The 23,738-nt window shown below is 42.8% G+C and overlaps 1 protein-coding gene across 12 annotated transcripts in view; it reads right to left on the minus strand.

Annotated features, from left to right (window-relative positions):
* The window catches only part of LTBP1 (latent transforming growth factor beta binding protein 1), a 365,905-nt gene that overhangs the window by 146,912 nt on the left and 195,255 nt on the right, over window positions 1–23,738 (minus strand). For all 12 annotated transcript variants that reach the window (XM_045189319.3, XM_024552641.4, XM_045189318.3 and 9 more), the window contains 2 exons: window positions 5,201–5,303; window positions 714–785 (listed from right to left, as the gene is read on the minus strand). In XM_045189319.3, the coding sequence (XP_045045254.2) occupies window positions 714–785; window positions 5,201–5,303 (175 nt within the window). The remainder of the gene's footprint in view (window positions 1–713; window positions 786–5,200; window positions 5,304–23,738) is intronic.

Below are 23,738 nucleotides of genomic sequence, written 5' to 3' on the forward strand. Positions count from 1 at the left end.
TCCTAAAATAGGGCTAGGCTTTTCATATAGATTTTCATCCAAATCTGTGACACTGTGACTTGGTTCACACCACGATATGTACATTTAGCCATCTATTCGTTCATTGTGAGGTGCTGACCCTGGGCTAACAGATCTCTGCGGCTCACTTTGCTTGCACTGATCTCTGTTGTAGGTTCGAAATAAGCTGAGCAGAAGCTCCCTGGACAGTTCACATTTAGCTACATAGTTTTACCTACTGCCTACAACATGTGTTCACTCTGATGTCTAATGCCCAGATGCTTCGAGGTGGCCTGCAATTCTCTGAGAGAGAAAAAGGGAACTCCGCTGCTGAATCACGTGTCAACAAAGAAGCAGTACTGCTGGGTACATGCATGTGCTCATGTGTACACATGCATGTGCCCGAGCAGGGACAGGAGGTGGCCAGCATGGAGACCACCAAGTGATCTGTAATGTAATCCAATCTCCTGTGGATTTCACTGCAAAGTAATAGGAGGAAAGAAAGTTCCATAAAGTTTAAATGGTAGTGAAGCAATTCTAGCAACCGTGCACTAAACCTCTACATTCACACGTGGCCAAATGAGGTGAGCAGGAGGAGGTTCGCTGCATGACCTTCCCCTGCTGGGCTTCAGGAGCAAAACATGGCGAAACAGCTCAGGTTTCTCAAATACCAGAACAACTGTTGGGTCCATACCAATGCATTCAGTCAACCTTACCTTGACAAAAGGTGTTGTTCACCCTCTTAAAACCTTGTAAACATTCCATCATTTGGTTATATCCATGATAAGCTGTAAGGGAAGAAATAATTGTTATGTGCGAAGTTTAAATTCTTACAGTCCTAAACTAGTATATGTGATAACCAAAACCATGTAAGGCAGCAGTGGTCTTCCGCATTTCTAAGATACCAATTCAACATATATTCATTTCTTTCACATTATCCTTGTTTTTCAGTACACTTCATATTTTGCATTAGATACAGCCCCAATTATTTGACAGTAAAAGCTGATTATGTTAAACAAAAGAATCATAAAACTGTTTTATATTTTCTTCCCATTAGTAATTTCTTGTTTCTATGACAAGGGACTGCTTCCTCCCCAATCATTTGGTAAAGGCCTTTGAATTTTCTTATCATAGGCAGGGTCTGCCTGGGACAGCCCTGAGTTATGCCTGTTGGTCCAGCCAAGTTCATTAACAGCACTCCATTTCACTCTTGAAAGTGTCCCAGTTTAGACAACACATTATGTGCTCGCCTTAACTGCAGGATCATGTTTTCTAGTTATGAGCTGATGCTTACTAATGTGAACCTGGAAAGAACAAGGAGGCGATGACAAGAAACTAGGAGATACAAGGGGCTCCTGTGTCCAGTTGTGTGGACTCACCACTCAGAAAACTCATCGACAACACAAATGGTGCAGTCACCAACTTGCCAATAAAACCCCATTCGCTGAAACTTGGGCACTCTAAAGTGAAACAGGACAGACTTCTTGACATAGTTGATACAACATAACCCCTGAGGCCAAGCAGACCTAGGTTCAAATCTTGCCTCTGCCTGTCAATAACTGTGTGACCTTGGGAAACAAGTTCCCGGTTTCAAATGGCATTTCTGTACAACGGGAGTATCACCTCTACCAAGCATGTCACGGTTGTTGTGGAGTTTAGAGATAATTTATACAAATGCCTGCAACAGTGCCTGACAAAAGCAAGCACTCACTAAATGACAGATGTCATCGTTATTTCCTGAAAAGAGATATTCTTTTATTAAAAACATAATGAGCAGCCCTGACTGGTGTGGCTCAGTGGGTTGGGCATTGTCCCACAAACTGAAAGGTCGCTGGTTTGATTCCCGGTCAGGGCACACGCCAGATGGTGGGCCAGGTCCCCAGTTGAGGGCATGTGAGAGGCAACCAATGATGTTTCTCTTGCTCTCTTTCTCCCTCCCTTCCCCTATCTCTGAAAATAAATACATAAAATATTTTTTAAAAAATAACAAGCAGCAGAAAACGGGGCATAATCACAATAAGTTAGACTGCTAAAATAGCTGAAGGAGGAGTAAAAAGGGGAAGCTAAAGTAAAAACACAACACACACACACAAAACGTTATTATGGAAAATAAAATTATTTTGCCCCTAAGACAAGTTCTTTACTCTCAGCACTAATGGGACAGGGTGAGTATTTGTTAGTGTTGTTCCTCTCCTCCTCCATTCCTTTCTTTGCCATACTTCCCCATCTTCCTTCAGAATGTCAGGAAATGGTGACAGTGAGAGGTCTCAGATTAGTGAGCTAAAAAGAAAAAGAGGTCAGCTTGGGGAGAGTCTCCCCAGTCAACTCCTTGGCCAAATGTCTAGTCTTCTCCCAAAAAACAAAGACACGCTGGAGCAGACCGCCTGCGGAGATTGTGGGCTTTCTGTCTGTGAACTGTCTGTCTGTCTGTCTGTCTGTCAAAGGCGCCGGAGAGACAACAACGTGTCTGGAAAGTTTCAACATCGTCTACCTCAAGGCAGATGATCTAAAGTCATCCTCAGCCCAGGATTCAATATTAATTTTCTTCTAAAATCTTTTAAAGGGCAAAAGACTTGCTCGTGTTAAGTATATTTTTAATAGGTTACAGACTATTTAATGAAATCATTTGCAGGTTTAAAATTAAGTTTTCACAGTAAAGACTGATCCACAATGAAAGGTCTTCCTGTACGGGGCTAAACAAAACTTCAGACGGAGAGGAAAAGCCGTTTCAAAACTGAGGTCTGCACTACTCTGCGTGAAAACACAGACGGGGAACGCAACGCCAGAACAGGGGAGCCCAGGAGAGTGCTCTCGTCCAAGCCAGTGTGATTCAGACAGTACCAACCAAGGAAAGGAGAGTTTCTGACTGACACAGAAGAATGTGACCCCGAGCGTGTTTGCTGGGAGTGAGTCACTTGGGTCGGCACAAAGGAACTAAATGTCAAGATGTTAAGAGTTTACTTCATTCGTGATGCACACTGTCCTTCCTCACGTGGGTCAATCTCCTCAGTTTAAGCCAACGTGTGAATGTATGTTCATCAGCCTTTGAAGTGTTAGCGACTTTGTACTTTCACATTCTCCCCAAATTATTATCAAACTATAGAGCTGACAAAACCATATAAAACAGTGAATTCATCCCCGGATGATACAATTCTACATAAAAAAAGATTAAAAGGTCTGGAGTGGAAGTTAAGGATTAAAAAGCAAAAACAAGCAGGAAAAAGAAAAACCTTATGATTCCCTTTACCCCTGTCTTGCAATTTGGGGATTTAGAAAAGAGAGGAAATACAAGAAACTAAGCAAATGATTTATAGAGAAGGGGGAAACTAAAAAAGATAAATAAGGTAGAAGATGAAAAAAAGGCTCAGAGAGCAAAAACTTAGCCCCCAAACAAACCTGTAAGAACTGGACTTCTCTCCTTGGGCCCTTAGACCTGGTGGGGGGAAGCGCACCACGCTCCACAACATTACACACACACACACACACACACACACACACACACACACACACACACACACACACACACACACACACGGTCAGTGCGGGCCAGACAGTCCAACAAAGGCAGTGCTTTTCAACGTTTAGATACAGACTCTCAGAGCAAATGAGAGCTGGGAGTGTAACTCAGGTCTACCTAAATCCAGGCTCCACGCTCTTTAAACAATATTACGTGTCTCCTAGATAGCCCTTTAACAGCGTCTCAACATAATTTTAGGCAAATGGATCTTTCAGTGAAGAGGGACCATCACGCCCAACCCACTCGCTGGAAATCCACACTGTCCATCACTACTGAATCGGTGTACAGAGTCCACTGGGGACATCCTCTCAGTACTCAATGTCCTTATTTATGTGACTTTTCCCCCTAATTGAAGAATTCATTCATTACCAGAAACTTTAGTGGGTGTTTACACAAATTGGTCCTCTAAAAGAAGATAGTGATACCAACAAAATAGTGATACTAAGCAAAATTAACTCTCGGCATCCAAAGATTTAGAGAAAACAGGTAAGTTTGAGAGACAAGGAAGTCCAATTGAGAGACAATTGTTTAAAACAAATTATTAGAATGAAAGAATAGTTTATAAGACAAACATAAGGAGCAGTGATGCTAAGAGGCAGATTTGGTTGAGAATATCAACCAATTCAAATAAAAATTATCCAACTGAAGTAAATGAGAAATTCCTTGCAGCATAAAGTATTTTTAAAAGACTATAAAAATCTTCAGTTTTACAAGGTGAAGAAAAATGACTGAGAAAAGTATCACTTGCTCTCTTGAAAAAATGTGACGAATAAGTGTAAAAACAATCTACTTAAATCAAGTTACCTTTGTCTTTCTGAAAAAATATTAGAAATGGGTTTTCCAGAGTTAATACGACATGTAAAAACTAAAAATACAAACTATAATTGAGAATAAAGTAACAGAAAGATGTAAATCTGGACTTACTCAAATCAACAAGCTCTGAAAAGAAGATTTCACAGACTAATCAAAGCATGTGGGTGTCAATACAGAGTGACGTCACTGAGAACTGTGATGGTATAAAAGCATGACTAAGAGGAAAAGGGGAAGTACTGCATCCTAGTCATTTTAAGTTTCTCTTTTACCAATCAGCAACCAATCGTTTCTTCATCTGAGCTGTTTTTTCTTAACTGAATTTTGAAAACTTAAGAGTATAACAACACCTACAACAGAAGTTGTGGCCATTAATAAAAATCTCATTTAAGAACTTTATTGTTTTCTTTGCGTTTTATTGTATTTTTTCCCATTACCATTCATCCCCCTTATCGCCTCTTCTGTCTCCACTCACCTCCCTCCCCCCTAGCAATCACCCACTTTAACCTAAGAAATCACAACTGCACTGACTTCTTATAGGGTCTGACACATTTAATCATTATCATTCTAAAAGCTATCTTGTTTTCGCTTCACCTGAGAAAATAGAGCCTGTTTTATTTAGCACACAGCACATCTTAAAAGATTTTTTTAAAAACATGCGATCAACTGAAGAAGGCAACTGATAACTGTACTTATTAAAAAAACAGAATGGGCATGAGACTTCTCTCAGATCTGTAAGGTTCCTGGAGTATTGCAGAGTACTCTCCAATCCAGTAAGAGTTCTTTGAAAGTCTAATGCCTCGCGTTTGAAACAGTAGCCATAAGGACACAAATATGCTCCGTGAGCCTGCAAAGGAATGAGGAAACGTCACTTACATGGCTTCTTGGGGCACTTCTGGCATTTGTGAAAGCCCCAGGAGGTCCCCACGGTCCCACAGCAGTCCTCCTGCTTCGAGAGGCCGGGGAGCGCTTTGCCACACTGCAACGACAGGTGTGTAACACGCAGGTTAGTCGAGTGCCGGGCGCCCAGCTCTAGGGCATGGCTACGTTCCAGCCACATTACAAAAACGGGTCCATTGTTATCAACAGAATTGGAGGGGGGAGGGACCTCTAAAACTTCAAAACAAAACACCGTAGCAGAATAAGGATGACGCTGAAATGAACAAGCGTGTTTTCCAGAGCTTGTTGGCATTGCTAGAGTCTTACGAAAAGCTGTCCCTGCTCAGGGCACTTGGTAAAACTTGTTTCCAATGCCTTTTGTCTTAACAAAACACGAAAACTTAAAAGATCAATATAAACTTTTACAATTTTAGTTTCAACTATCTGTTGCCATCTCTCCTGTGGGTCATCAGAGAACAGAGCTATAACGGCATGGTGGGTGTGTAAACCTTGAGAACGTGGCACAGACCCCATTTACAAGAGGCTTCTGGTCCTCCTATAACACCGTGGCCCGGGCAGGGAAAGAACAGGAGAGGACAATACAAGAAATGGTCACTGGCCAAGCCAGATCGGCTCTGGAAGAGACAATGTCTCCAGGCAGCCAAGCAGTCTGACCCAGGGAGGTCGGCCAAGCTAGGAAGATACTGGCAGGAGAGACGGGCTCAGAGGCTACGGGAATAACTCAAGTTGTCAAATGTAAAGATCCATTCCTTCACCTTGGCCAATCACTGGCAGTCAGAATAGGCGGAGAGGCAGGGGCCTAAAGTGAGACCAACTCAATGGGGTGGGGGAAGGTGTAAGGAAACAGACCCTACTCTGTGTACCAATCCTGAGGGCAGCTGAGTGGGGGGGAGGCATGTCCCCATACCCCACATCTCAGCGGTCAGTCCCTCGGCCTCCATCTGCCTCAACCTCTACAAAACCCTCTCAGCGGTTTCAAGAGTCATCTTTCCAAAGATGACTCCGATCACACTCCTCTACTGATGAACCACCTTTAGTGACCGCCATTGTCTGAAAACTGCAAACTCCCCGGCATGATACAGAACAGCGGTCCCCAACCTTTTTGGCACCAGGGACAGGTTTCACGGAAGACAATTTTTCCTCAGACCAGGGTTGGGGTGGGGGGATGGTTTCGGGATGATTCAAGAGCACTACATTCTAGCTCACCTCCCACTGTGCAGCCCAGTTCCTAACAGGGACTGATCCACAGCCTGGAGGTTGGGGACCCCCTTCGCCTCTCTACACCCATGCTTCAGACACACCAAAGGACGACAGTTTTCTAACCTATCTTTCCAAAAGTTGTCCCTTCTCTCTCTGACGGCCCTCCCCTTTTTCTTTGCCCAGAGTAACTTTCTTTATCTTGTGAGCCTCAACTCTGAAGAACCACCATGTGAAGCCTCAAGTCTCCTCAGTGCTAGCAAGCTCCTACCTCCTCTTTTCTCCACGGCACTTTCTACCCAGTCCCACAGCCTCCACGATGCATTTTAATTAAATGTAGATGTATCTCATTTAGCTTTCCATCCCAGTACACAGTGCACATCGCAGATGTTCAATAATGAAGGAAGGGAGGACCAAACCAGTTGCCGTCCATCCAGGCAGGCAACGGTTCTGAGAAAACCAATGGAAATGAGCGAGTGCACAGAGGGTAGTGAGCAGGACAGTGTGACAGAAGGTCCGGGCGGGTGGTAGGGACCAGTCACCTGGCGGGCCTCTTTTCCACCGGGTACAACCTGCAGGCATGCAGCCTTCAGCTTGAGGCTCTAAGTGCCCAAATTGTAAAACAAAACCAGAGGTGGCCCAGCATAGTTAATGAAGTTTTAGTTACATCATAGCTTTGAAGTCTTTAGGTGTTTCTTTTATGGTGTTTAATGATTACGACAGGATGTTGTCTGCTCCCCAAAAATGGTGTGTGCAGAGAGAGGGAGAGGGACAGGGAACACGTGAGCGAAATGGAGAAGACACATACTGGCCGGATACAGGCAGTACCCAGGTGTCTTCAGCTTAATCACAGAAGGCTTAAATCTGAAATGTAAAGCAAGGAACAGGGAAGAGGAAGCAATGCTCCAGGCATAAGACTAGAAACAAGTGGTTATGTTAAGAAAAGGTGAAGGGACTGAGACATACAGATTGGTAGTTACACAGTCATGGGGGTGTAAAGTAGAGCACAGGAAATATAGTCAATCATACTGTAATAACTATGTATGGGGTCAGGCGGGTACTGGAAATATCAGGGGGAACACTTTGTAAAGTATATGAATGTCAAACCGCCATGCTGTACACCTGAAACCAATACAAAGTAATACTGAATGTAAACTGTAATTGAAAAAAACTCTTTAAATATTTTCTTTTACAAAAGGACAGAGGCCTCCACTGTTGCATTCTGCTGCCACAGTGCACTTGCTATTTACCTCCAGTTTTGTCCATCAGACTTATGTAAGACGCCAGTGCCCATCACGTGTTCATCGTCCTTGTGCACGACTTTAGGTTCTTCTCTTAATCAAGCAAAGCTCTCAACACTTGCTGATTTTATATGCTCAAAATTTTAGTAGCAGTTAAAATCCAATTTTCACCTTGGATTCCTAGAATGTTTTATTTGGTAGGGCAAAAATAAATCATTTCTCTCTACCAGGCCTCAAAAAAGGTATGAGGTTTTCATTACGGGACTCGGGCCGCTTTATCCCATGGCTTTGTTTTTGCGGGTCCACAGCCAAGAGCAGCACCAGCCATCCAAATCGATTAAATAAATGGCTGTGTGGGTGGTACCATGACACTGTGTTCTTCTCACAACTGGGTCTGCACAGTATGAGACTAGGATGCAAGGGAGGAAGCCAGGCTTAGAGCAAGGCACAAAGTTTTGTGTATAATACCCCTGTCGTTTTTCAATGTGCCATCAGAAACTTCACCTGTGAGACCTCTGCAGCCCTACTCAGGGCTCTCACACACGTGACTACCCAACACTGCCAGGTCCTCCCTGGATGCTGGAATATATCGAGAGGAAAAGAAGGTAAAGGAAGGATCTTCCCTCCTCTGTGCCAAAAGGCAGCATTGGAGAGAACCACAGAGAAGAGGATGCTAGCATTCAGAATGTCCTTCTTTCAGACGGGAAGATCCTGTTTCTCCATGACACATAATCACACGGCCATAGACTGAGTCTGCCTAACTACATGTTTATGCCCAGACTGAGGTGAGTTTGACAAGTTAAAAACACAAATGGAATTTCTCCTATGTGAATCATTCCCCACAGTTTCAGAGAAAGCCAGTCTCTCACTTCAAGGCATACCTTGTGCATAAGCAATCCAGGAGACGTGTGCTAGGTTTATAGCCCAACGTTTAGCTAATTCAAGTCAGAAAGAAAAGCCTGTCCTGTCAAATGAGCAATGTGCTTTAGCTCCTCAAAAATTCCACACAACTTTGGGCTGCGGATGAGGGGGCCCTGGAACCCCACACATCCAAGCTGGGGCCAAACAAATGCATGACCCACCTAGAGCAGTGCAACAGAACGGTGAAGGTTCTGACAGCCAGGCTGCCTTCACCCCTCTGTGGGGACTAGGAAAAGGTGACCCTTTGGGATCACCTTTGGGATGTGTTCTACACCAAGCAGCATGTGGGCTGGGTCCCCAATCACCCCCTCAGCTGGTGTGCTGTGTGGGTATAACCTATAAAGTGCTGTGACTGCTGGCCATTTGCTAGGCCCTCGGACACATGAAAAAGCTCATATATTTCACTAATAAAAGGGCCACTCCATAAAAATGGCCACCATATCAAGGACTAGAATTCAGTATTCCTAATGAATGCCTTTTTAAAAATGGTTAATACTGAAATACTCTTATGATTAGCTCAATCATATATATATATAAAACTCATTTTATTTTTATTATCATTATACAATGAAGGATAAAGTATTGTGAGTTTGAACAAAGACCGTTTTCTCAAAGAGAATATGGCGCTGAGCCAAGGAACAAATGAAACACAATGTTAAAGTCATACAGATTCTTTAACTGTTTCTAGAGATTGCTCTGAAGTGACACGTGAAAGAAGAGAGCACGCCGATCCACTGCAACTCCGGCAAGAGTACGCCGGACCATGTTAGGCAGGAGTTGAAACAGGACCGTGACTCAACCGCTGTGCTGGGGAGAAAGATTCCAAAGAGATGGAGCAACTCTAGCTACGCCAGGGCCCACCACCAACTGGGAGAGGACCCAGGGGTGGGTGGGTAGGAGGGGAAGAACAGTCAAAGGCAGGCCAAACACAAAGGAACAGCGAGTGAGTGGGGAAGTCAGAGAATGAGGTGGAGCTGAACGATGGGGTTTTCCAAACTTGTGATTCCATTTGGATCTGAAGAATCAAAACTAATCAAAAGACAGGGAAAAGGAAACATCCAGTTTCTTTTCTCAAAGCAAAAAAAGTTTCAGATTGCTTCCAATTAAATATTTGGCATCTTCAAAATAATGGCAAACACAGAAATACTGATAAAGAAGAAAAGAAAGAGGAGAAAACAAGTATTTTTATAAAAGTATAGTTTTTTATATCTGGTACTTCTTCTCACAAGTAAGTAAGAATTATTGGAATAGAATATTCACTCATAGGGAGAAAAAGGAAAAATTATATTTAAGGTAAACATGATCAGTAATCATCAAAGAACCAAAAAATGAAATTGAGTAATTATTAAAGGCCCATTGGCTATTCTCCTCAAACAAATAGCAGAAGGGAGCTGAAGTTCAGCACAAATGAGCCCTTTTCCCAAAGAGAGATGTCCTAACACAAAGCAAATGCCTGGGCATCTCCACGCTCAGAAGAGCTGGTGCTTGATGAATTGAGAAACTGCCCTTCCCACACGATCGTGTTCCCAGTGGGCCCCATGAAAAGTAGTGGCGGATAGCAGTAGCTGAGAAAACGACAAGAGCATAGCTTTCGAAGTTGGACCAACATGGACCCAAGTCCTCACTTTACCAATTACCACCTGCATGACCATGGGCAAAACTCTCTCAACCTTTGCCTGCTTCCTCCTCCACAAAATGGCACTAAAAATGTCCATGTGCACAGAGCTCTCAAGAGGACCGAGACAATACATCAGAGACAGATTCTACATCAAACAGCCACATGGCCAGCATGCACTAGGCTCACACTCCATATTAGATTCCTTTCTCCAAGGCCCTCACTTAAAAACCTGGGCTTATTTAACAAAGGACCAAGGAACCTACCAGTTACTTGATATACAATGCCCCAAAATCAACTTATGAAGAAGTGATATGTAAGTAAATAATTTAGATATAGAAATAAGTAAAATAAGGTATTCTTAGTATTTTGTTTGAAATGCTCAGGTTTTCACAAAAGTGAAAAAAAGGTTAGTGAAAAAAATGTTCAAAAAATAAATTCAGTGAAGGATTTGTAATTATATGGATTTTACTTTAATTCCACTCAAGAAGCATAACATGGTATCACTGAATTACAGCAATTCAACCAGTTAAGATCAGTGCTCAAGCAACAGATAATTTTAATTTGGGGACATCAAGATCTTTCTGGTTACGCACTATGTCTTGGTGCCAGAAGACCGAGACTAAAAAGCCAAAAGAGCAGAGCCAGCTGTGCATCTCCTCCCCGCAAGCATCTGTGACCCAATCGCAAAACATTGGAGAACGCAGGCCTCCCTAACACAGATCTTAGACAACATATGTGTCCTTCCATGCTCACCTAGTGCTACAGACTAATGTTTGTGTGCCCCTTCCCTCAAATTCATATGTGGAAGCCCTGACCCCTAATGTGGTGGTATTAGGAGGTGAGGTCCTTAGGAGGCGACGGGGTTTAGATGAAGTCATGGGAGTGGGCCCTTGTGGTGGGTTAGTGCCCTTATAAGGAGGAAAAGAGACCAGAGCCCTTTCTCTCTTTGCCATGGTGAGGGCACAGTGAGTAGGTGGGTGTCTGCCACCCAAGAAGAGAAACCCACTAGGACATGAATCTGTCAGCACCTTGGTCTTAAATCTCCCAGTTCCCAGAACTATGAGAAAATAAATTTTGGTCGTTTAGGCAACCCAGTCTATCATATATTGTTATGGCAGCCGGAGCCACCTTATATAGATAGCAATGGTGTCTTGTGACTCCTCCATGCCCAGAAGGGATGGCCTAAGGGCCAGATGGAAGAGCAGAAAGAACACTGGAGTAGAAACCAGAAAGCCTCGGTTTTAGTTCTCAGCAACCACAAACTCAATGTAAGACGTGAAGCACATGAACTCACTTCTCTGGACTTTAACATTCTCATCAATCAAATTTTAAGGATAGGCTAATACTCACTGATGTGCCTACAATCTATGATTTCATGTAGGCTCTAGTTCACAGGAGATATCCTGGGAGTTATGGTGGAAGGGTGTCTTGTGTCAGGGTGAGCCTGTGAAGGTCGGTGTTCCTTAAATGTTACCTGGCTACCTGGCTGATACACTAGAGTCCACGATGGCATCTGTTATCCAGGCCTAACATCACACCCCAACCTTCACCAACTTGATCAGTGATCACCAGAATGGGCCTCTTCCTCTTTTCCCTACCTCATGCCTACCCCCTTTCTGCCAGTCTATACTTAAAAAAAAAAAAAAAAAAAAAAAGCAGCCCTATCTTTCTGAAAGTCATCACGGCTCTTCAATGCCTCCTCTCCAGATTATCTGTAATTGTTAATTATAACAAATTACATATTACTATGATCAATAGGTGAAATATCAGAAGTAATTCGAGATAGTCACGGAGATGCAGATGTCGCTGGCCTTGAGCTGCGACCCATTATAAAGTCACCTTATGGCCACGGCAGTGTCCCATAAATTATTCCACCTGTGCAGTGGCCACGCTCACCCCCACCCACACCCAGAAGTATCTTATTCCAATGTTCTGCCATAAAACTTTGAGGTATTCTGGCAAACAGAAGTTACAACCCCAGTACAATGAAACTGGCTGAGGGATGTGAATGCCATTTTTGGAAATCTTGGACTCCTTTTCATAAAAACAAGAGTGAGGTTCCTTATGGGGAAAGTTCCACTGTATGTAACGCACTGGATTAATCCAAACTTCTGTCACAGCTCCTCTTTGTTCCTATCATCAGTCTTTCTGCCATGATATAAACACATCTCTCCTCTGGCACAGTGACTTTTTGCCCATCTCCCGAGCAAAATGGTAGTTCTCTGGCCTCTGGACCAACTACAGCTCCAAATTAAACTGGAAAACCCCATGAGAGCTCTTCAAGCCCATGTACTAGAACATTAAATATGTTTATATCCGTGTGCCAATAGGAAAGAAGGTCCAAATCTCTGACCCCTGTCACCAATGCAGCCACAGCCACATTATTTGATCAGCTTGTTCTAAAGGCCTGTTGTCATAAAGGGGAATATTGTACGGTGGAGCACTGGCAGGCTAACAAGCATTGTCTCATAAGAAGAGGAGGAAAATGCTTAAATACTTCCAGATTTTCTAAAAGAACTTGTAAAAAATTTGCTTTGGCTTGAGCAGAACATTCTTTATAAGCAAGGTTTAAAAAAAAAAATCCACCCAGCTTTCTTTTATTAGAGTAATTAAAACAATGTTAGGTATTTGGGGGTATCTTATACAACCATAATCCTCGGATATTTCAGGCTATTGATTTTATAAAATATCGACTGTGACTAGGGCATTAACTGCTGGAAAGGCATCCACATCGATTTCTCAGAGCGTATTTGTTTAAAGCCTGCTGAAGCCAAACCATGGGCTTCAAGGAATTCCAGACAACTACTTTAGTTTATGAAATGGTATTTTAAAAGTTACACCAAGGCAAAAAAGGTTTTAAAGTAACATACAGAAGGAAAAAAAATTCTTAAGCATGAAACTTCTGAGTTGACATCTTTTCTAAAGAAATGGTCGAATTTAGGCTGCCTTTTTCCTCCACCTCTACAAAAATTTGAGCATTTTAAAAGTCTACCAGGCTGTAACTAAAAATGGAACTGCCCCTGGACCCAGCAATTCCGCTGCTGGGATTATACCCTAAGAACCCTGAAACACCAATCCAAAAGGACCTAGGCACCCCAATGTTCATAGCAGCACAATTTACAATAGCCAAGTGCTGGAAGCAACCTAAGTGCCCATCAGCAAATGAGTGGATCAAAAAACTATGGTACATTTACACAATGGAATTCTATGTAGCAGAGAGAAAGAAGGAGCTTATACCCTTTGCAACAGCATGGATGGAACTGGAGAGCATTATGCTAAGTGAAATAAGCCAGACGGTGAGGGACAAATACCATATGATCTCACCTTTAACTGGAACATAATCAACAAAAGAAAAAAGCAAACAAAATATAACCAGAGACATTGTAGTTAAGAACAATCTAACAATAACCAGAGGGGAGTGGGGACAGAAAAGTGGGGAGAAGGGATTACAAGAACTACTATAAAGGACACATGGACAAAATCAAGGGGGGAGGGGGGTGGAAGTGGGGGAGGGAGGTGGGTTCGGTTGGGGTGGGGTGTAGGGATGGGGAGAAAAGGCAGACAACTGTAATTGAATAACAATTAAAAAAAAAAGTCTACCAGGCTGTGATACATGTGTCTTGCTATTCTTCAACTGCAAAAAGGGTAAGTAAGTATTGACATGACTGTATTTCTGACACGCTAATTCCTACTGGCCATTCCTCGCAGCAAAACAACTTAAGTCACATCATAAATCCTAGTACTACATGGTGAAAATACAAAATTTATTTCAAGTGCCATTATCAAGAATGTGTCTAAAAAAGATATATTTGTATTGAGGGAGGAAATAAAGATGGGCACATAGGCATGGTTACTATTACTATGGCAACCAGATCACTCCCAGATGACAAGCGTAAAGACCTATTTCCCCCAGTGCTTATTTCTACAACTGTATTGGGAGAGACTTTCCTACACTAAACTTCAATGTCTGTCAGTTTCCTTTTTGTCTATGTAGAGCTACTGAAAGGAACAAAAAGCATTTTGGACCTCACAGCACAATGTAAATTATAACACATGCTTCTGGGGCCTCATAGCACTACGTAAATTATAACACTCTCTTCATTTGATTAAGCTTTCAGTTTTTTGTGTCTTATCCAAGTACACAGAACTCAAAACTAATAATTACTTGTGGTCTGGGTGCAAGTAGTGGAGATGAACTAAATGCCACAATCATATTAGCGGCTCTTTCTAGTTCTCTGCAAGCAGGAAGTCACGCCTGTCCTGACCACTGCTCTGCCACTTGGCAGGAACACTTACAACTCACCTAAGAACCACTTGCCTCCCCCTCCCACCACGTCCCAGCTCCCTAACTGTATGAGTCAGCTGGGGCTGCTATGACAAAGTGTTATGCCACAGATTGAGACAGAGGTGGGGCAGGGTAGGGGCTTGACAAACAGACATTCATTTCCTCATCGTTCTAGAGAGTCAAAAGCCAACATCGAGGTGCCGCACAGAGTCAGCTCTGGTGAGGACTCCCTCCCTGGCCCGCAGGAGGCCTCGACCTTGTTGTGTCTTCAACATGCGGAGAGAGCAAGCTCACCGCGTCCGATAAGAACACGAATGCCATTGTATTAGCACCCCCCCCCCCACATACACACACACAACCTCATTTAATCTTAGTTCTCTCCCCATAGAGTCTATCTCGAAATACAGTCACATTGGGGTTAATGCTGAAACATCGGGATTTTGAGGGGGACCACAGTTCAGCTATCACACTGCCATAAAACGGACAGTGAGTCAGGGCCACAGGACTCATTCTGTGTCCTTGCAGTGCCTCTCTTCTTTTGCTGCAGGAACTGAGGAGGCTGCGTGTTCTAGGTGGCCCAGTAGTCACACGGTGAAACCACCAGCAGCCCGAGTCCCTGAGAGGTGTGTAGCACACAGCCCCTGCTCACCTGTTAGACATCTAGTGTGTACAGAATGGAAGCGTTCGTTGTGTTTATTACTACAGCACAACTGAGCCTAACCTGACTAACACTCATATATTTGCGAACTTCCCCTCTGTGCCCGGCACTGAGCTCAGTTCTTAAGAGCCCTGCCCTCATGAAAACGCCAAGCTTACGGGGAAGAGAAAAAAGGCAAAAAATCAACAACTTTAAGACATTTAATTCAAAATGGTCTGATGGATTAAAAATGCAAGTCAGGGAGGAGCCCTGGCTCAGTGGATTGAGTGCCAATCTGTGAACCAAAGGGTCCCTGGTTCGATTCCCAGTCAGGGCACATGCCTGGGTTGCAGGCCAGGACCCCAGTAGGGGGCGAGCAAGAGGCCACCACACATTGCTGTTTCTCTCCTCCTTCTCCCTCCATCCCCCTCCCTCTAAAGTTAAATAAAATCTTTTTTTTGTTTTTTTTAAATATATTTTATTGATTATGCTATTACAGTTGTCCCATTTCCCCCCCTTTATTCCTCTCCGCCCTGCACACCCCCTCCCACAATAAAACCTTTTTTTAAAAAAGAAGTCAGGAAGGGGAGAGCAGTGTGGGTCAGAGGGGGACCAGGAAGATTTGGGAGGTGTTGACACCTGAGAGGAGTCTCTCATGTCAGGGTGGATCTGAGAGAACATTCTAAGTGTTGACTGTGTTTGACGCTTGCACAGTTTGCTCAGCCCACGATCCCGTGCATCTGTGCGTATCAGTGGCGTCTAAGGTCGTGGAAAAGAAAGATGTCGAAATCGTCACAGTCAGAGGACTGTGGGGCTAAAAGAGTCCTCTCAGCCAAACCAGTTATTTGTAAAATAAAGAAACTGAGGGCCAGAGAATGGAATGGCGAGTTTGCCAAAATGGAAAAAAGAGCTATCGACTTGGAAATAACAACACAAGCCTGTCCCCACCTCTGTGAGCCTCAAGTTTCACTTAAGTAAATGGGAGACAAGAATACCTACTTTCCCTTGTTTTGAAGTTGTTCTGAAGGTCAAGCAAGGTCATAAATGCGAGTGTTCTCTAACAGCTATCAACTTTATAAAAATACACTGTCTTCCTAAGATACTTGCCCCCAAACCACAGAATGTTAAGACCATTTTCTTTTTTTTTAATCTTTATTTTATTTTTTCCCATTACCTTTTAGTTCTTAACAACTCTGTTAAAGTTTGCACAATTGAAACCAGTCCTCTTCAAGGTGGTCACCCTGAACGCCCTGCTGCCTTTGTTCAAAATATTTAAAACTCCTCTGTCTGGATTTCAGAATTCTCTTTGGGTCTACAGACACATTATTTTAAACACCCTCAATGGTAGCAAATCAAAGCTCCCGAAGGCGGCCTTGACCCCTGGAAGTGTCGGATTCATTGAGGACACAATGTAATAAATGAGGAAGCTGCAGGAGAGCAAAGAAAGACTGATGTTTCTGTGCCGCTCACGAGCCCAAGAACTGGTTCTGAAACAACTCTTCAAAAACAGGAATTTCAAAGTTATTTATTCAACCGCAGTATTACTAGAGTAGATGCACAGTCTCATAAAGGGATCTTGTTGACACGGAATCTCCGACTTCACATATAAATTCTTTTAGTTGTCACTAAAAGAGACAACTGGAGAAAGGAAACTGGGAGGAAAGAGAAAGGACTATCATTGTGGTGGGGGCAGGTGTGGGTGGAGCAGAGCAATCGCTTCATTGTCTCTCAACACAGGGCGATGCTGCCATTTTCAGTTCAGTTTTATAGGTCAGATTCCAGAGGACTGGATGGTGTTTTGGGTTAGTTTTTTTTTTTTTTTTTTTTAGTAAACCAGATGATTGATTCCACTTCATCTGAACAAATCTCAATTTCAAAGCATCATGTAGACCATGCCAAGAAACAACATCAGACCCTAGAAATACCAGCTGTGACTCTTTAAACATTTTTGTAATTCATAGAGCCTCAATCAACCATCAATTCAAGCCATGGTCTCTTAAAACTACTTCCAGCATGCTCAGGACTATCATCTTCTCACAAATGTAACAGCCACGGGATCTTGCCCCTTTGTCAGTATCAGAAATGATGTAACATACTTCCACGCTGGACTTCCCTATAATCCCTTCCAATGCCTATTCTTCTGCAAAAGCAAGAATCTAATTATGAATAGGTGTATTATTTGAGTCAGTTGTAGAGGTATAAAATACAGACATTTGATATCTCACGTCATGATAAAGGCATTTTCATTGCCAATAAAATGAAAAACGTTTGAGAGGGTGGGCGTGGGAAGGACCAAAGAAGCATGGACTTGTTCGCCTACGAAACAAGTCAGGGTAAGTGAACACTCAAAGCTGACGCTGATCTCGGTGAAGACTGGACATTAGGCAGTAAGAAGGGTAATGTCTGGGTCATCGCCCGTTCTCTGAAGTGCTCTCCTTCAGTTCTAAGAATCCGTATTTTGATTATCCTAACAGCTCAGTCCCACATTCTCAATCCAAATAAAGCCAGCAGGCCTCCCCGCCACTTGGCAGGAGCCCAGTAACCTGCAGACATGTTCCCTTTCCCATGCAGCATTTCCCCCTTTGGATATAATCCTCGTCTTCAGCTCCAGGGGCGAAGGCCCCTGCACCACGCAGCCGGTCTGGCAGGGCTTTCAGGAGCAGGGCCAGCCCGCACTGCTGAGTTCCAGGCACCTATCACTGAGACGTGTGTCACACCTTCGGTGATACGTCCGCTGTTGACACAGGTAAGGTTTGGCAAGGATGGCCGTGGTAGAGACACTGGAGACAACCAGACTCACTCACACTCAATTAAATATTTCTTAGATTATGCCAGAGGAGTATTTGAGTGGGACACTGACGAAAAACCCAGATGGCACAGGAAGGGCCTGGTGTTAATGAATTATTCCACCTGAAGGAGGCCAAGCTTCAGTAAATTCCATCAGCACACCCTAGCAGGGCTCTCTGCTCATGGGGAAGGCAGACGTCTGGTAGCTCCAGCCCCGCCCTCCTTAAGTACTGCCCAACAGCACCGCAGCAAGATGAAGTTTGCCTGGGAAGGCCCTGACTTAGCGCGCACACCTGCTGACCCAGCCGGGCTGACTCAGCTGTCCTTCCCACATAAAGGATGATGCATGCGTGAGAGGCTAAGTGTCTCTAGTAAGTGTTTTATAGTTATTCTTTCCTTAGATTTCTCATCTATTTATGTCATTTACGGTGTCCGTATAGGGAAACAACCCGTGTGAAAGTGTTGTAATAATTCTGGTATTATCCCTGTCAGAATAAAACTACTATTTCATCATAGCTTTAGGCCTCGCTTCAGCAATACTCTTACAGTCGGGGCAGAGGGGAGTCTTTGAAAATTAAATAGCAGGCTTCCATGCAGCACTTACTATCCCAGCTCCCTTAATTGAATCCTGAATTCACTCTCCGTCACTGGGCAGAGACGGTGGACATCTACAGCCCATCTCCGCATCCACATCTGCATGCATTCATCTACCTCCATTTCTCCTGCCACGTGGAATTGGCAGGCATGACATCTGTTTCCCTACTTTCTCATTGGCTTCTGTGGGGTGCAAACCAAGAAATATTTTTCTTCAAAGTCCAGTGACAGAAGTATGGAGACTTTTTTAAAACGTACTTTCAGCCATGTAATTAGGACACTTTCCACTTCAATGAGCTCACACGTTCCTGTTAATTTCTCCACAATGCGTATTTTTAAAAAAAAAATTTTTTAAACAAAAGCTAAGTGCATCTGGCCCTTCAGAATTCTGTGTGCATGTGTGTATTCCAGTACTAAGGTTTGGAGCTTGATGATGTTACTGAATTTATCTGCCAAGAGACCTATCTCCAATTAAATAATCTTTTTCTCCCATGGCCCATTCTGTTTCCACTCTTCCTGTCCAAAGAGAATGGTTGGAACAACTTCTGAAAGTTCTAAGGGGATCCCAACCAGTTCTCATGTCACTTTAACTCAGTCTGGCCCCAGGTCTCATTATTTATATGACCAATAACAGAAGGAAAGAAAGGCTTTTCCAGTGGTTTTACAATTTCACATCGAGTACCCATCCTTTCTTCCTAATCCAAATAAAGATTATTTTCTTCTATAGAATGCATATTAAGGAATTTAATCTCAGAGAGTTTGTCTCTTATGTGTTTATTTCTTTTTTTACTGTTCTGGGGGATTTTACGGCTGCAAACTATTAAGGTTAGTTTGTGCATTATTTTGATCACCTTTATCCTGTAAGGGTGCTGTACTAAAAATATCTCTGTTTACCTTTTTTCAGGTTTTCCAGTGTTTTTGTTCTTCTTAGTTAATTCGGGTATTTAGATGTGGCGTTTTCTGGTCTTTTGGCATTCACGACTGGTCTTGAAAAGTGTTTTTGTCTCATCCTGCAATTACTACGAATAACGAAGGAGCACACCCCCCCCCTTGAACAAAAGAGCATCTGACTGACAACCAGCCAATGACAGACCCAGCGTGGAAGCTGGACCTTGAACCCTACACCGTGATCCTGACCTCTTCACAGACAAGGCCTCTTCATACCATCTGGCATCATTAAGTAATAGAAGTATTTATTTCCAGCAATTAGCAACAAATAAAACATGTTTGAAACAACCAAAACCTCAGATGCCAAATAAGTTTCAAATCTGGATCACAGTTTAAAGCAAAGGGGACCTGGCACAGTGGGGCAGGCGCATGTATATTCTATGTCCCTGTGGCTGGAAAATAATTAGAGGGGTATTTTCTGAAAGTTGGCCTCTTCTTGTTGATGAAAACTAGCACGGAAACGTTCAGATGTTAATTACATAAAAACATGAGATTACCCTGGAAGCGGCTGCGAATTGTCACCACCAGAGATGTAGCTCTCATTTGACCCATGCAGTGAGCAAACTCCCCAAAATGTTTTCAAATGCACATGGTGGACCTCTATCTACTCCAATAGATAGTAGAGTTAGGTAGCACAAATACCTAACTCAGCCAAAGCAATCGCCTGTCAAGCACTTGAACTTGATTTACATTCAAGAGTCCCATTCCTCTAAGCCACCCTATATATTTATTCATGTCTATTCTTTTAATACTTTAAATTTAATGACGTCTGTACCCAGTCTGATTCACATAAAAATCAATACTTAGTATGATATTAAGAACAAGACATTATTTTTAGGACTATGAAAGACTAAACATCATTTTCTATGATAGGAAGGATACCCTCCAATCCCATACCTTGACACTCCATCAAGGTGAAAAACATTATAGTTATTTCCAGTTCCATTATTCCTGCTCTCTTCTCTTCATATACATGCCAAAGAAATGTCCTCTGTGCTCCCATATGTGACTATCATCACTAGGTCTATTCACTGACCACTGTGTTTTTTTTTCCATTAATCCTCTCTCCCTCTATCACTAACACAGCACCAGAGTCCCTGACCGATGTCCAGGAATAAAGCATTTTGATGTCAATCAAGAATGAGGCTGCTTAAAACAAGACGTAGCTACTCACCTTCACCTCACAATCCTCCCCCAAGGGCCAGTTAATCAATCAAAGCGAGCATTTATCTGATTTCTGAAGCAAGGAAATTCAGAAGAGTCCAACTCGTCAGCATCTTTTTCTTCCTAACAGCCTGTAATCAAATCCTGATGCTTGACTCTTCGCAAAAGCCCTCATTGTCATCTATTTTCAACTTTTCTCTGAGATGGACCCTGGTCATTTCCATCGTGGACCAAGTCCAGCTTTTCTTCCCTGACCTCCTCATGTCTACCTCACACCTACCCACCCACCCGATTCATTCATAAGTTGAAACATTTTAAATTCTTTTGTAAAAATTCACTGACTATTTTAAAGTTACAACATTTAAGTTCAGCTTCAAGTTATACTATTCCACAGGCATATCTCAGAGTTATCGCAGTTCAGTTCCAGACCTCCGCAGTAAAGCAAATATTGCAATAAAAGCAAGTCACACAAATGGTTTGGTTTTCCAGTGCACAGGAAATTATATTTACAATATCCTGTCATCTATCAAGTGCGCAGTAGCAATATGTCTAAAAAATATCTTAATTAAAAGTACTTTGTCATTAAAAAATGCTAACCACCACTTGAGCCTGTTACAAAAACAGTGCCGATCGACTTGCCCGAGGCAGGGTTGCCACAAACCTTCAATGAAAAAAAATTCCATATCTAGGGAGCACAATATAATGAAAACGATAAAAGGAAGTTTGCCTGTATTTGTGCATCCAGAAAATTTTAACCGCCCCCTTTATTACTCATTAGAAAATTTCCAATATGCTGAGCTTCCAAAGAATACTACACGATCTCTCATATGTCCACAGCCCGTAGCCAACAACTGTTAGTTGTGCAATATTTGTGTGCATTCATTTGCACATAAATGACGAACATCATGTCATTTCACTCCTAAATTTTCAGCACTTACCTCACAAGAACAAGGTCATTGCCCCACAAACCCTAATACTATTATCACCCCTAAAAAATGACTAATTCCAAAATATCACCTAATATCTAGCCCACACTTAAATTTTCCTAATTTTTCCCAAATATCTTCTAGAGGAGGTTTTTTTCTTAAAGAAAAATCACAATTTGTTTAAGGTTTATTCATTACATTTCTTGTTGTGATTCTTTAGCTTCTTCCTAGAAAAGTCATTCTCCTTTTTTTCTATTATATGACTGTTTTTTGAAGAACCAGGTAACAATATCCTGCATTATGAATCTGTCTGATGGCAGTGGGTGGGGGTAATATTTTTAGTTTGTATCTCTACCCTCAGGATTCCCTATAAGCTGGAGGTTAGGTATAAAGGCTTGATTAGATTCAGGGTAAACATTTTTGGCCAAAATTCTTTTAGGGTGATGTGCAAACTTTGTACTACATCACATCAGGAGGCACATAACGTTGGTTGTCTCACTTTTAATGATTCTGAGTCGGATCACTCGACCAAGCGGGTTTCACACTGTTTGTTCTTTGCCGCCACATCGTTCACCTGGCTCTGCGCCTCAGGCTTAACAGGCCTCACCTCTGTGCCAACACCTGCCAGGGATCCCGGGCTATCACACATCTCCAGTCTCACTGACACTTCTTCCTCACCCATTTCTTGCCAAGTTCTCTTTCCTCTGTTTCACTATTCTCCCCCATTTTCTCTATGAGTTTGCTTTCCTAACCAATCGCCCATTTTCCTCCATCATCCAAGCAGTTCATGAAATTCTACTCTACAGAGCTTCCCTGAATTTAAACACATCAACCACAGTTCTTGCTGGGTTCTCAACCCCCGCTTACTGCCTAACGATCAGAATGTGCACCGAAACGAGGGCTACTTCTGCTGAGTTTGTTTTGTACATGCTCTCTTACTGCAACACATAAACACAGACGCTTACCGATAACTCCATGGCATTAAAAGTCTCAGTAGTCAAAACCTGCAGCTAGTAAAGACTATTGCGACGAGCAAAGCACTAGTGAGCATTTATGCAGTTGTTTTTACCATTTGTTTAAAATCTACCTACACCTCCCTCTGCAGCTGTGGATACGAGCCAACCATAGCAAGAAAGCACGAATGTTTGCAAACATCTCTGTTGGACACATTTTACATACTATCAACTACTTGCCAGTAATATATATATTTTTTAGTGCCTGGGTCATCCTAATTGCACTAACGAATTGGGCAATTACAAGCACCCAGCAACGTGTCTCGCCAACAGAAAGACAAACGTGTATCCCGAGGATGTTTTCTGACAACAGGACTGACTCTGACACTTCGCAGTAGGGACTACACATGCAAAGAGAATTAAGAATAGAGGTCACTGTCTGGACCTGTTGTCTGGACCTGGTCACTGTCTGGTCACTGTTCAGACTAAAAGTCAGAGAGGCACGCAGATACGGCAGAAGGATTCCACCGAATTTGAATTATCCAAGTAACTCTACCAATTAGCCAATTCATTTTGATTATATAGTCCCGCTTAGGCTTGAAAGTAAATCATTTTAAAATCTTTTTTAGTTAGCAATCATCTACCTAATATTACACAAGAATAACAAGTTTGCGAGTACTTCATTTTCTTGCTTTTTTTTTCATCTGTGTTCCAACTTGGAAACTGGGGAGAAAGGCACTGGGCACACAGTTTTAAAAGGATCTGCTTTTTCCTGTCCCATGACCAGCCTGAGCTGGAATGACCAAACAATGCGAATGGCGCCAAATTCATCCTCTCTCTCCAGGGCTGGTCCAGGGCAAAATTGTGAAGCGTCTAAAGTTCATCTTCAGCCCCACTGCCCCTATAAAAAGCTGCTATTAGCGCAAGAATCCAGACTTGACTTCTAAGCCAAATTTAAATTGATGCTGTTCCTTCTCCCAAAAGTGTTTGCTTTAAACCGGGTCTTCAATTGACAAATGAAAAGCGGTGGCAAGTTGGGGAGCCATTTCAAGTCTCTGCAGGCAGACAAAGGCTGTGTTTGGGGAGATCAAGCCCTTCCTGTCTTACCGAAATTATGCGATACAAGTAATCACCTACTCTGACCATTTGTAAGTTTCACACTATGGATAGATGGGTATCTTCTAAGTAGATACTTGCATACTTCTGTAACATCTGCAACACAACGCTCACGTTACCTTGTCTA

This window comes from Desmodus rotundus, chromosome 5 (genome assembly GCF_022682495.2).
Source record: "Desmodus rotundus isolate HL8 chromosome 5, HLdesRot8A.1, whole genome shotgun sequence".
NCBI classification, from domain to species: Eukaryota; Metazoa; Chordata; class Mammalia; order Chiroptera; family Phyllostomidae; genus Desmodus; species Desmodus rotundus.